This window comes from Plectropomus leopardus, chromosome 1 (genome assembly GCF_008729295.1).
Source record: "Plectropomus leopardus isolate mb chromosome 1, YSFRI_Pleo_2.0, whole genome shotgun sequence".
In the NCBI taxonomy this organism is placed as follows: Eukaryota; Metazoa; Chordata; class Actinopteri; order Perciformes; family Serranidae; genus Plectropomus; species Plectropomus leopardus.
The window spans coordinates 5,941,266-5,955,271 of record NC_056463.1 but is presented as its reverse complement, the minus strand read 5'-3'; the positions used below and the strand labels follow the sequence as shown (position 1 = coordinate 5,955,271).

Genomic DNA, 14,006 nt, shown 5'->3' with positions numbered 1-14,006 from the left:
AGGACAGCTCGATGAAAAAGCAACAATCCAGCTTCAAGTGAAGTTGTGTTATGCTATATTATTCTTCTAATTTAAAATATGGCTCCTGGTTTGGAAGACTTCAGTTTGGCATTATGGCTGTTGCCATACAGACACATACACACATACGGACACATTCTGTTTGCAGCGTACACAACATGCCCCTTCGAACCGTACCTACCTCTTATACAAGACAAACTCTTCAATGCCCACACTTCATTGTACCCTACCAAAGCCCAAAGTTGAAGTGAACAAATATGAGGCCAAACGTAGCAATAATCCACTTCATAATTTGTGATTCACCTAAAAAAAAGTTTAATTTAAATTTTTACATTCATACAAGACAGACATTAAAAAAGACATGCCAAAACAACAGCAACAAAATCGAATGAACGGTACAAAGGCACTTGTACAGCAACAGGACATAACACTTTTGATGTTTTTTGTTTTGGGAGTGAATGTAGTGCAGTAGACAAGGTGTGGTTTAGGTTTTAGAGTTTTATTTACTTGCAGATATGCCTCACTACTTTTTAAATCCACCTTATTTTCTGCATTGATATCAATCCCATGCCAATCCTAAACCACTCCTTGTCTACTGAACTACAATCACTCCCAAAAACAAAAACATCAAAGTAAAATTTTTAAACAAGCATAGTCAGCAACCTGAAGTTATGGGCAACAAACTTACAGAAAACTGTCTCCAGGGCAATTTTAAGTGTGGAACCTGCATAAATTGCCAATATAGTAAAAACATTAAATATTTTAATCATCTTATCAATAGGAAAACAATCAATAATAAGGATTTTATGACATGCAAATGAAAAAATGTGGTACATGATTAAATGTCCATGTGGCAAATTATATATAGGTAAAACTGCCCGCTCCCTAAAACAACGTATCTGTGAACACAGAAGTGCCATTAAAAGGAATGACGTCACCAGCCTTGTTGCAAGACATTTTAATGACATGAAGCATCCTCCCTCCTCTTTGTTCTTCCCAGGAATAGAAGTGATAAAACCAAGTCAAACAGGTGGTAATGTCAATTTCATGAGAAAAAAGAGAGAAGCATTTTAGATTTTAAATGAGGATTTTTTAATTAATGACTTTTATAGTGTTTTTTAAGTGTGATTTTTTTGTGAGGTTTTTTTTTTTACAATGAATTGTTTTGAGATAACATATTTTTGTTTAATCGTTTAATTCATACTGGTTTCTTATTATGTCTTTTGCTTGTGTTTTTGTGATTTTCTTTGAACATAGCACTTTTAAATGATCACATCAGTACCACCTCCTGCTGCTTCTCAGCCCCTTATTAGGTTTTTATTGTTCTAACGTCACATGAATCGCTAACCAACCCATCTTAACAGGACATCCATTGGCTTGTTTATATATGGATTTATATAATTGGTTGTATTTATGTACTTTTTTAACTTCTTTTCATTTTTTTCTGTTTCAAGTCTGTCTGTTTAAATGATGTTTGTAGTTCGTATCTTGATGACCCTGATGAAGGCCACAACCCGAAATGAATCAGTCAAGTAATGAATCTCTATTAATTTAGTAAAATCATTATTTTGGCTCCAAAAAGATGAAGAACTAATATTTCTGTTTTCCCATTTTTTTTTAATTTTCTTTTTTTTTTTTTTACATTATTAGTATGCATAACGTTAAAATAACTTCCTTGTTGGATTCATTTTTGAGCCCTGGAGGTTGCCGCTGAGTAATAAACCGAACATTATACATCGATATTTGCCTGCATGAAAGTATCTTAAAGTGGGTTTTAATCTGAGCTCATTTTAATCCAATTTGACTGCATTATAATTACTGGTTTTATTATGATAAACCACAGTTTCAGTGTATAGTTGTTGTACACTAATAGAGATTTTCTTTTCACTCTAACAAGAATGAAGATACTGGAGGCAGCTGGAAATTGGGGGGTTGTCTCTGGGCAAGAAAATCATTGGAGCTTTGATTGAAAAATGCAGATCTTAAAAAACATACAACACACACACACACACCCCCAGCGATGCCCCCTCATCTTTGGAAGTCATTAGTTCAAGAGGCAGGCAGCATTATGCTGATGGTGGTGAAATGATAATTAGAGCTGGAGATAGATTGAGTCAATATAAGTGTAATTAATTTTTAAGTGTGAGGTTTATTAGTACAGAGGCAATCAGGCTCCTAATGAGGGCCTGATAGAACTTCTTAAATAGTGCAACCAGTCAGATTAATAGCTCTAATAGCTTCTGGCATGGAACTCTGTTTTTATTTATTGCACTTGTGCATTCATTTGTATATTTAGCACTTTTTTTTTTTATAAACACCAGGGTGATAATTTAAACGGATAAATCATGTTTCTCTGGATTCATAAACCAAAGGGAGACAAGCTGTTGCACATACATTACACACAGACAGAAATATTACACTCACACACTATGTATGTGACTATAAATAGATTTTTTCAGCCCATTAAGGCTCATCTTTCAAATCGTGTCATTAATTAAGCTTAGAAATACTCAAGTAATTTCTCTTTAATGAACTTGCTCAATTAAGTCTGCCCTCTTTTTGGTTTAATCCTCCTCTCTTTAAGCACTGACTAACTACTTTTTTTCGCCATCTCTCGCTGCACTCGCTCTTCCTTTTGTTTTGCCGAGTACATTCGTCTGCCAGCTCTCCTCAGCCTTCCCCTTCTCCTTTGTGTAATTGTTTCAGCCATGTTGATGCATCACACCCTGCATGCTCACAGAACAAATCACAGTCATTTGCACTGGCACACACGCTCCTACACGTACACACACAGTAATACGGTTCTCAAGTAACTCCAAAATAGACAAGTGAAATGTCAACTCATGAATAATGCTGGTAGCCCTGTAGGCGATCAATAACGATATGTGTATTCTAACCCAATTTAATCTAACTTGTTGTGGAGCAATAATGGCCTGTCAAAGTTAAATATTTTGACTTACGATTACATTTTATCCCAATTAGGCCAGGTTTGAGCTTTATTTATGAACTTTAGGCTTTTAGTTCTGTTTTTAAGTCCATCCTCATCAACACCTTTTCTGGACAAGTGACTTCTAGTTGTGGGATAAATAATGAATATTCTCTGTAGCAGTAAAGGCAGACATGTCAGATGTGTCAGATTTGTTTTTACCAAAAATCAATTACTTTCAATGGAATGCCCCACCTATGTGCAACAACACACATCTGCATTTCACTTTGACTGCTTCTGGTATGTCCTGGCTGTTGTGGGGGAAGTGTTTAAGTAGGTGTGGTTGGTTGGGTGTAAAGTTTATGACTAATAGAGACCACGGTTTGTGTCCAGTTAACCCAGTCGCCAGAAAAGGTGTTGGCATTGTACGTTTCTGCAAAGAGCTGATGTAATAAATTTGTACATTTCATATGTAGCAAATATGTTCAAACTTACAATTCTTTATGTTTTGATTTGATTTTCAATTTATGTTGGGAAAATGCTGTTGTTAGCATGTGGTTAGACACATCACAAAAATGTCATTTAAAAATTACCCACTTTTGTTGGTCTTGAACAGTGGTCAGCTGCTTGCCAGCCGTTTGCATAGCTGTCACACCATCCATAATCCCCGTTTCTTCTTGGTGATGAAGAACTCAGCTCATAGCAGGGTTTCCCACACATTCATTAATCTGTAGCAGCCAGCCATGATCAAAACATCTGCCGCCACAAACTGATTTTCTATTTTTTGAGCTGGACCATTCTTTAGGAGTGCTACTGGAATATATACCACTGGGTTATGCATTGCCCCACACTCTCGGGGCACAGAGCGTATAGGCACAGACAGAGCAGCAGAACACCAGGTGCAGTGAAAATGAATCTTAGCTGCTAATTGTGCTGTATCTTAAAGTCTGCATTCATTTTCTCTGCAGCAGCTGCTCCTCTCATCCATCAAACTGATCTAATCGGATCCGATCGGATCGACAGAATAAATACACCCTGTAACTCAAACTTGACAAAGTGCTGCTGGGGAAAAAAAAAAAACAAGATAAGATAAAAGAAAAATGGAACATTTTTGACTCAAGTGTTACTGTAGCAGGTTAGAAAATGCTCATGAGTCCTTTTTGGAACAGTCATGGGGATCTTTTTGTAAGGCACTGGTAAATGATTACTGTTGTCATTTAAGGTAAAAGGTTTTTTTTGTGTGCAGGGTACCGTAAAATACATCTCACTAGAGGCAAGTAGCCTTTGACACTGAACTTCAAATGGTCTCCTGAGGTTAGCTCCTTGCATGGCAGATCCTCAACAATCTGTGCGTGTGTGTGTGTGTGTGTATGTGTGTGTGGGTGTGGGTGTGGGTGAGTGTGAGTGTGAGGTTTTGTAAAGTGCTTGTTCTCAGGATAAATGTGTTTTATAAAAGCAGTCCACTTACCTTGAAGCCAAGCGTGAGTGTTCATGATAAAATCTGTACAACCAAGCTTTTAGAAAATCCCAATAAAGAACAGAAATAATGTTCAGTTTAGTTTTGCAGAAGCATCCGACAACTTTTAATACCATGCCTCCAGCTTTTGATGTTCGTAATTATTTAAAAACAGTTTTATTCTTCAGCTCATTGAATATTACTATGGAAAGCCTTGTTAAAATTAGTGCAACCTTTAAAGCTGTTTAATTTTATTTATTTATTTATTTTTGGTATTATGGTGAAACACATTATAAACGTATAAAACTAGAGACCATCTATCCATAGGATCACACCAGCTGTGATTTAGCGGTACAGGGCTTAAAACAAATGTCAGCCAGGGTTGTAAAGTGGGACAGCTAGTGGCCCCTTCCCTACTTCCTACCCCACTTCTCCAGCCCCCTTGCTGGGACCACATCCATCTTCTAACTCAAACTTCATTTTGATTGCAACTACACACCTGTGTAGTTTTGTAACTGCATCTTGCACAGTTGTGACATAATTGCAGTGACAAAATCTTTCCACAGAAACATATGACAAAACACTAAAAACAGCCTCTGTGGTAGTTCCCTATGCAATCATTATCAGCTGGACCACAAGTTGCCGTGCTGACACACACTCACAGACTCACAACGTGAAACCAATACCAGCTCGTGCTGACCTGAATGCTTTGAAGCTTCAATAGTTGCCATGGTAATCAATGTCCAAGTCAGTGTTTGAATGCTTTGATTTTTGTTTTGTTTTTCACAACTTAAATGGTGCAGGAAATTAATAGGAGGTTGCAAATGTCAGACATGATGCTTCAAGCATTAAATTGGCAGTCCAGTAAGGAAAAAGAATACGTGTGATGAAATGCAGGCAGTTAACTGTGTGTCATTATAGTGGTGAAGAGCTTGCTTTGCATCACTGAAGTTTTATTTAGTTATTGAAACATTGCATGCAGAAGTCCACTCTGTCTCTCTGTCATAGTCTGCCACTCTCTTTCTCACACTCACACTCACACTCACACACACACACACACACACACACACTAGGGGTGGGCGATTTAGCTGTAAAGTAATATGATATTATTGTATTATATATTATATTATATCATATATATATATATATATATATATATATATATATATATATATATAGAGTATTTTTGTGATAATGATGTTCTTGACGATATGACAAAAATACTGAGAATATTTTCCTAGTAATTTCAAGTACATACAAATGCAACAAAATGAGTGTTAATTGTAAATGTCAGCATCAATGTAGTTTGCATTCAAATTTTCTGTTGAAACTGAACAAAAATGATCTCCTAGTTCTTTAGTTTGTAAACAGTAAGTCAGTGAGATTCAGATTTTTTTTAAATAAAATATTACAACAAAATAAAATGGATCAAAAATTATAAATCAAAACAGTTACCAAACACAAAAACACTGTCTTCAGTCTATAAACACTTCATAATTATAAATGACTCAGTTGTATTTCCACCTGCACCTGTATGCGCTGCTATTTCCCCTCCACTCTTCTTGCTATAGTGATTTTGTCTTTGTGCTCACAATCAGACCCCCCCCCCCCCTCTGCAATTTAGTCCAATCACTGCATGTTTGCCGCTGCTGTTGTGTCGTGCCGGGCAGAGAGGGAGAGGAGCTCACTGAAAGGGTCGGTCAGCCTTGCTTTGAACTGACATCAACAGTCGCATTGTCAACAGGCTGAACAGACTCTGTTTTATTTCCATTCCGTATGTGAAATGCAAGAAGAGGAGGTGCTCTAGGAACTACACAATACTTGACCGCAACAGTCTGTTAAACTGCCAAGTGTGGCACCTTTAATTTTAAACACAAGAACTTTTTGTTATTCTCTAATTCTGTGGGATTCTGTGGAAAACACTAAGTGCTCACAGTGGTGGGTGAAGTACCTGAAAGCCATACTTGAGTAAAATAACATATATGTTACTAGAAAATGACTTAAGGAGGAGTTAAATTCACCTATTATCTGTTATCATATGTCCATAAGTACTTACTAAAAGTTGTCTTATTATATTAAATGTGCTTAAGAATCGAAAGTAACAGGACACGTAAATTCTGTTTCAAAAAAAGCAAGCTGTCAGAATTTTCAGAACAATGAAGATTATTTCTATATAACATAAGACACCTTAAAAATGGAGACTGCATTACACTTTAAGAAAAACAAGGTCTTCTTCACAATTTTGAGGATTTAAAGAAAAAAAATATCGATTTTTATTTCATCCTATTCCTTCAGTTGTCTTCCCCTCCTCCTTTCCTTCCTTTAATCTCTATTTTGTAGTAAGTAACTAAAATTCTTAGGGTAAATATAGAGGAGTAAAAATATACATTTTATGCAGGAAATTTAATGGATATAAAGTGAAAGTTGACAGAAATCTAAAAACTGAAGTGAGGTATAAATACTGCTAAAAATACTCAAGTAATGTTACAAAGTAAAAATACTTTGTTACATTATACCACTGAGTGCTCATTATGATAAGCTCCTAATTTGAGACAGGATCACAATTACTACAAATTTCACTTGCTGCCTCAATTTTATTGCAAAAAAATGCCTAAAAATGTTGCAACTTACATCTCAATTTCTTTGAAAACCAGCTGCAAAATCGGGCATTAAAAGGCTGCAACAATCACAAAAACAGCCCACGAAATCCTGAAGGGACTGAAATGTACTGTTACACCAGAATAATGTGCTGAAAAAGCCTGAAAAAGCTCTGCAGAGCCACCGAACGAAAGGTGATAATTGCCTTAGAGTTTGTGATTACAACTCACCAACTGGTGATGAATGCATCAGAAAAAAAGGCAGCGTTGTTTCCAGTCTGACTCTAAGACATTTTTACCCATGGTGCCTTTTCTCTCTATCACTTACACTCTGTTACTTTAACGCTCACATGGAGAAGCTGTCCTGTAGATGATAACCACTTGAAAAACAAATTGCACATCAGACACTTTGGAAAATGCAAAGTGAATTTGAGGAGGACAGGTTACAGTTTTGAGCTGTGTATCAGTTGATGTCAGTAATGGTGAAGTGCCTCTTTTAGGTGCATGATATTGCCATTTCAGATCTTGTGATAACATGTTATTAGGTTGCTCTACGAAGCTCCACATCTTAAGAACAAACACACACATTCAAACTAGTGACTGAAAAAAGTGTGTTGAAGTTACGCTGCCTGCTTTGTGCTGCTGCTGTGAGAGTCAGGATATGAAGACAAACTGAACTAATACATTTCTTCTTCTCTTCTCAGCTTTCTGTGAGGAGGGATGCAGGAGCGGCGGGACCTGTGTGTCTCCCAACACGTGTGTCTGTCCCTCAGGATTCACAGGACGCCGCTGTGAGACAGGTAAGACCCAAGGACCCCGTCTGACCTCTCCGGCTTGTTCAGATGTCTCTCCTCATTAAAGCTCAGCTGGAGCGTCATATTGTTTTTATCGAGTTTCAGAAATGACATCAGAGCAGTGGTCATTAGGTCGTTCTGAGGGCTCAGCAGCCGCCCCGTGTCTCTCTCTGTTTCTCTCCCGCTCTCACACAACTCTCTTCTTCTTTTCTCTTCTTTTCTCTCATCTCCTCTTCCATTTTCTGTCCTTTCTTCTCTCGTCTTCTTTTCCTTTTTCCCCTCTCCTCCTCGCCACCTTTGTTTCCTTCTTCCATTTCCTCCTAATGTTTTTCCCCTCCCCTCATCTTTCCCGTTTCCCTTTCATTTCTCCTCCTCACCTCTCCTCTGTTATTAAGCCTCGTGTCTCTGCGGTCTCTTTCTACAGAGGTCATCAACCAGCTCTCATAGAGCACCACACTCACAGGTCAGCTATTCACAGCTTGTTGCCATGGTTCCCCTTTGAATACCGGGGTACTCTTACATGTGTGCATTATTGGAGACATAAATTACTCTGTATGTAGTCACACTTAGACCTCAGGTGCTGCTGTCAGTCCTGATCATCTCTGTTAATATGTAAAGCGGAGGAAGATTGTGGATGTGTGTTTGCTGTAGTGCCCCTGGAATATGTTTCCTATCTTCATGACAAGTGTGTGTTCTCTGTGGATAATGCTCCGCTGAAAGCACCATCCACCAGGGAGCAGATCATATTAAGTGTAACAATTACTGAAAGCTTTTTTTTCCCTCTTTTGTAATTAATTCTTTATTGATCATACAAAAGGATAATAATAATAACAAAATGGTGTTCCAGCTCCCTATGCTAACACTTTATGTATGGCATAGTAAACTATGACAAAACTTAATTAAGTTATATTGCAATTCTGAAGTATATTAAAACCTCCTGATTAAGAAGGAGAATAAAGGAATACTTCACCTCCCAATTGAACACATATATTTTATTTACTTAGCGCATGTTGTGTTGAATTTGTGAAAAAAACGTTGTTTTTCTTGTAAGCCTCTGGTGAACAGAAAATCACAAAATGGAGAAAATTCTTGATGAATTAAAGTCCTAGGGATCTGAGTTTACCCAGAGTAATGTGATTTGATTTCTTTCACAAACACGGGGAGAAGACAACAAGTAAAAAAAGGAATCAAATGAATTTGCTCAGTTTTCAAAGGGTCAAATAGCTTGTGAAATGCGCTTGAACACAGCTAAAAACCAAAACAAACAAAAACTGATGTTTTCAAAGGGTTAATAACAAGTTCAAGTTTATTTGTCATATACATTAAAACATACAGTGTACCTCAGTGCAATGACCCTCTCTCAGCTATCAAAACCTTTAAATAATAACACTAACAAACTGATGAGGCAGTGGCAGACCAGAAACTCTCATGTTCACAGAGGTAAATTTACTATTTTTGTTTTTTTTTCACAGTCAAAATTACTGAGTTTGGCTTTGTAGAGAGCATAGATAAGTTACCTGTCAAAAAGTGCTGTCTGTTTCGGAGGTACTTGGTGTACAACTGGATAATTGAGACTTGGATTATACCGCATGAATTGTTTGAGAGGTTGTAAATTGATGTTTTGATACAGTTTTTCTTTTGTGAAATGCACACCCCAATGACTTCAATTCATCACAAATTCTCAATTTTTGGATTCTTTGTTAACGGTTGCAAGATACGGTGGAAAAAACACTTTCTTAACATATTGAACTTAACAGGAGGTGAGTAAGTGATACACAAAAAAAGGTGTGGGTGACATTTTCCTTGAAACATTTCATATCTTTCTATCATTCACATCTTAACTATGACAGACACTAACTATGACTGTAGACAAAATCAGCCACAATATCAATAAGATATGTGTTAAACCCCTTTGTGGCACCTTGTGAAATTAGAGAAAATAAAAATGTCACGTACTGTTACTGTCACTGTTACTGGTGTTTCTCATAGCAGTGATGACAAAGTGCTTTCTGATATTAGAGTTTTCATACGTACAGCTGGTTTGATTTTTGATTGCATTTGAGTCTAATTTCTGAATTCTGCTGTACTCGTACTCCCTCTGATCTCTACGGGAAATTTCAAAGGGGTGTGTGTGTGTGTGTGTGTGTGTGTGTGTGTGTGTGTGTGTGTGTGTACATGCGTGGAAAAGAGGTGCACAAATTCCAATTACCTTTATCGAATAACCTGCAAAGTTATCATAAATTGAACGGTGCCAGTTAATTACTTGGAAGCTGCGCATTTTCACACCCCAAAAAATTTCCTGGAAATCTATAATTTTTGAAAAAGTCATCGTTAGTGTCACTCTGTTGCAAAATCACACACTTCTTCTTTTCTTACACAACTTTTTAAACAAAATATAAAATAACCTAAATACTAAAACTAATTCAGATATATTCTTAAGTCTAAGCATTGAAACTGCAGCGAGATAATAAGTAGCAATCAGCGTACGACACATTTCATGTCACAGCAATCAACCTAGGACTAATTAACCTCCCAATTACCAGCATCAGATATCTATCACTTAATTAATGTGGCAAGCCAATTCCTCAGTGGTGTTCTCTGAAAAAAGACATCATATCTCATAGTAATATTTTGCTGTTTAGCTTAGCCCAGACTTTATGTTTGTGCCTGTGAGTTGAATTTTGATGACTAACAAAATGCAGGATTGGTTTAGAAAACTGACTACATTGCATCTGTAAAATTAACTTCACTTTGAACCCCATCAGAGGGGGTGAGGGGAGGAAAAGATTATGCAAAGAAGAAAATAAAGAGTTGAAGTAAGGAGCAGATGAGGTGAAGAACGCGGCTCTCCTCCTCTTATCCCCTCGTAGGAGGCAAAATATGGAGTCATCCTGCTAATGAGGCTCCTCCCTGTGGCCCTCTGGCTGCTGCCCGAGGCGGCTACAGATCTGATGTGGTGCAAAATCACTCTGTCTCTCTGTGTCTAAATCGGTGGCTGTCAAACTATCTCTCTCTAAATGTATTTCTCATTTGCAGAAGCTACAGAAGAACAGAGTTACATCTTAGACACCAATGACTCTGCAGTTTTCTTTATAAATATGTTTAGATTTTAAAGTTTGCTAAGTTTGCTAGAAGAGTATGAAATATATTAGAGATAACATATGAACAAAATCCTTAACACATGGAGTAGACTTGGGCGGTATCTATTTTTTCAAGCCTTAACCGTACACCTTCAGAAATCAAGTTTTTCTTTTAAATTGTTAACTTATCGTAATCACAGTTGATTTCAACTCGATAGAAATAAAACAAAACTCACCAAAACCGAATCAGTTACTCTTGTTAGTCATTTAGTTAGTTAGTCCAACAATCATCGGCTCTAGTTTGGTCAAAATAAACACTTGATTCACCAAGTTAGATATGAAAACATGCTGTTTTTTCTAGGGTCTCTCTCTTTTGTTGCTAGCCAGTTGTTTACAGTGAAATATTGAAATTGCTGACTGCTGGGTACTTCTGAAATGTATTTGTAATATTTCAAAATGAAGCTGTGGCTGAAAGAGGTTGACGTGGCATTTGAAATGAAAGTGCTGAAAGCAGTTGAAATGTAAGCACAAACTGTAAGCCTTTAAAGACATTGGTGTCAGTTAAGGTGTAAATAATAATATTGTGTCACTCAAGATGTCAGTTAGTTCAGATTGAGAGCATAAATCATGTTGTTTACCTTTTCTGATCAGCAACATTTAATAGTCAAATTTATAAGCATTTCATCTTGATAAATATTATTTATTAGCATAGTCAGTTTCTGTGTTTTTTAATGTCTACAAAGCATTAACAATTTGAGATTTAAATCTTCTACTGAACCTGATTGGGCCGTGTTCGGGCCGGGCTGTAATTTCTCAACATTTCCTCTTGCTTGATTTGGGTCATATTCTCTCTCATATTTCTATTTCTATATGGATTACGAATTGTTAAGTTTCATATTCACTGAGCTTAGCCCTCTGCTGTTTCGTCTCATATTATCCAGAGCATCTGCCGCTGGTGCTCTTAATGGAATAGTGTTCCAAATTTACAAATGACCCTCTTTTTGCTAAAGTGCTCTCTGGTGCTCAGAGTGAATAGTTATAAACACACTGTGTCTGTTACTGCACTGAAAAGTTGTCTGTAACTAGTACTGGTAATAATAATGGTTATATGGGCTTTTAATCGACCCCGGGCCCAAACTACTGCCCTTGTCCAGGCTTGGATGGGAACTTGTTTATGTAGGGTCCTGATCAAAGCTTTATTAACAATACTATAAATGTTGAGCTTTTTATTCTTTCATGTCTCTATTTTACAAAATTTAAAATTATTTAATGACTTAACAACTTTCATCAGAAGTGGTAGTTCTTTGTTCGCTGACTGAATGCGTCATGTACAACTTTTTAGTAGATTTAAACCAAAAACCACTATATTAAAAAATGTGCATATTTGATAAAAGTTATGCAAGTCAAATGTAAGTAAAAGACTTCGCTGTCCTTAGAGTGCTGTCAGGGTTGGTGGAGTTTCCCTTGCTGCAGGCAACATGTTCGAGCTGCACAGAAGGTTCTTGTTTGAACTCAGTGCGTGACATGTTCTCTTTGTTTGTCCCCGTTTTTTACTTTCAGCCTGTCTCATACATCTGTCAAACTCTCTTACTGTCTGTCTCTCATGTACATCTGTCTCTGTCTTCTGTCTCCACTTCTATCTCCCTCTCTGCTGCTCTTCCCTCTCATGTAATGAAACACATCACTGCTCCACTGACTTCTCTCCTCTGTGGAGTACACTGTAGCTCAGTGGGAGGTTAAGAGCATCTAAATATAAAGCCGATGGGAACAGAGTCGATCTTTTCACTGATCTTTTCATCTTCTCCCACATTGACCCGCACCTTGCCATGGATCCACTGTTAGATCCTTGTGATTTATTATCTGAAAATGCTTCACTCCGAAGGATTGAAAACTAAACGGCTGACCCAACGATGAACTCCCAGTTCACACATCGTGAAGTACATGCTGCTTTTTACAAATAAGTCAATGTAAGGTACCCACTGCACCGCAGAATATGTGGTCGTTTAGAGATTACACTTTCAGTAAAACACAAGGCGCCTCAAGTTTGCTTTTGTATGAGAGTTTTTGGGTGACAATGGATGTTCACAGAAGAAGCTGTACAGGTGTCAGATTTAAGCTACACATACGATATTTAAGCTTCATACATTATTGGTTTTAGTTTCATGGGGTCAGTGAATATACTTGGCTTGTCCAGATAGACAATGATCTCAGGGATCATCAATGTTCAGAGCGATCAAAGCAGGGTTTTCTTCCCCATACTGTATTACAGTAGGTGGGTTTCCATTAACCCTCAAATTGGACAAATTGAAATTGCCAATATAAAATACGTCTAATGTAAATACGTCAATTTTGAAAAAAAACCCCAAAAAACTCCCATCTATTGCTGAAAAGGTTATACGCTCACATGAGGTTGTAATTCAGGCAATTCCAAAAAGCCATATTTTGCAGAACTGCAATGGAAACACTTTTTCCTTTTCTTTTCGCTTTTATACGTCACGTGATGTACAACAAAAAGTGTCGGTAGGAACTGGCTCCCTCTGGCATGATGCAGCAGGCGCTACAAGAGGTGTTACTGCATTGTATAACTGTTAAGAAGTTGTGCTGGTCATTCAGAAGTTTTGAATCCATAAGTCCTCACACAACACATATAAGGGACTTGCCTTTCCATTATTGCTCGCATAACACGGCTACGCCGCCTTTGATTGGAAATAATGACGGATAGTGCGGTGGCTGCAATAGAAATAAACCTGCTAATGTTTTGAACATCCATCGCCATCCATTTGTTTTGTTTTGTGTTTTTTTTTGTTGTTGTTGTTTTTCTTGTCTTTTCTTTTCTTTTCCTTTCCTTTTTTTTACTGACTTTGACGTAATTTTCTTGTTTTTTTTTTTAAATTAATTTCTTGCTAATTCCATGTATTTTCATCTTTTGTTGCTTATTGCCTTCTTCCAATGTTTTTGGAAGAATTGAAGCCAGTCTGCTCAGGTTTCGAACGGTTAAAAACCTGCACACGCCTAATCCTCCTGCTCTTCGACAAGTTGCTGCAGCAAGCAGATATTTTACAAGAGGTAGATGAAATTTAGTGAAGCTTTTATTACTTGCTTTCAGTAGTGTTTGGCTGTGGTCTGTGGTCACTT

At 37.3% G+C, this 14,006-nt stretch overlaps 1 protein-coding gene across 1 annotated transcript in view; it reads left to right on the top strand.

Moving 5' to 3' along the window:
* The window catches only part of LOC121946268 (protein kinase C-binding protein NELL1-like), a 321,639-nt gene that overhangs the window by 263,675 nt on the left and 43,958 nt on the right, over positions 1–14,006 (top strand). Inside the window, exon 15 of the mRNA XM_042490773.1 lies at positions 7,702–7,797. Within this exon, the coding sequence (XP_042346707.1) occupies positions 7,702–7,797 (96 nt within the window). The remainder of the gene's footprint in view (positions 1–7,701; positions 7,798–14,006) is intronic.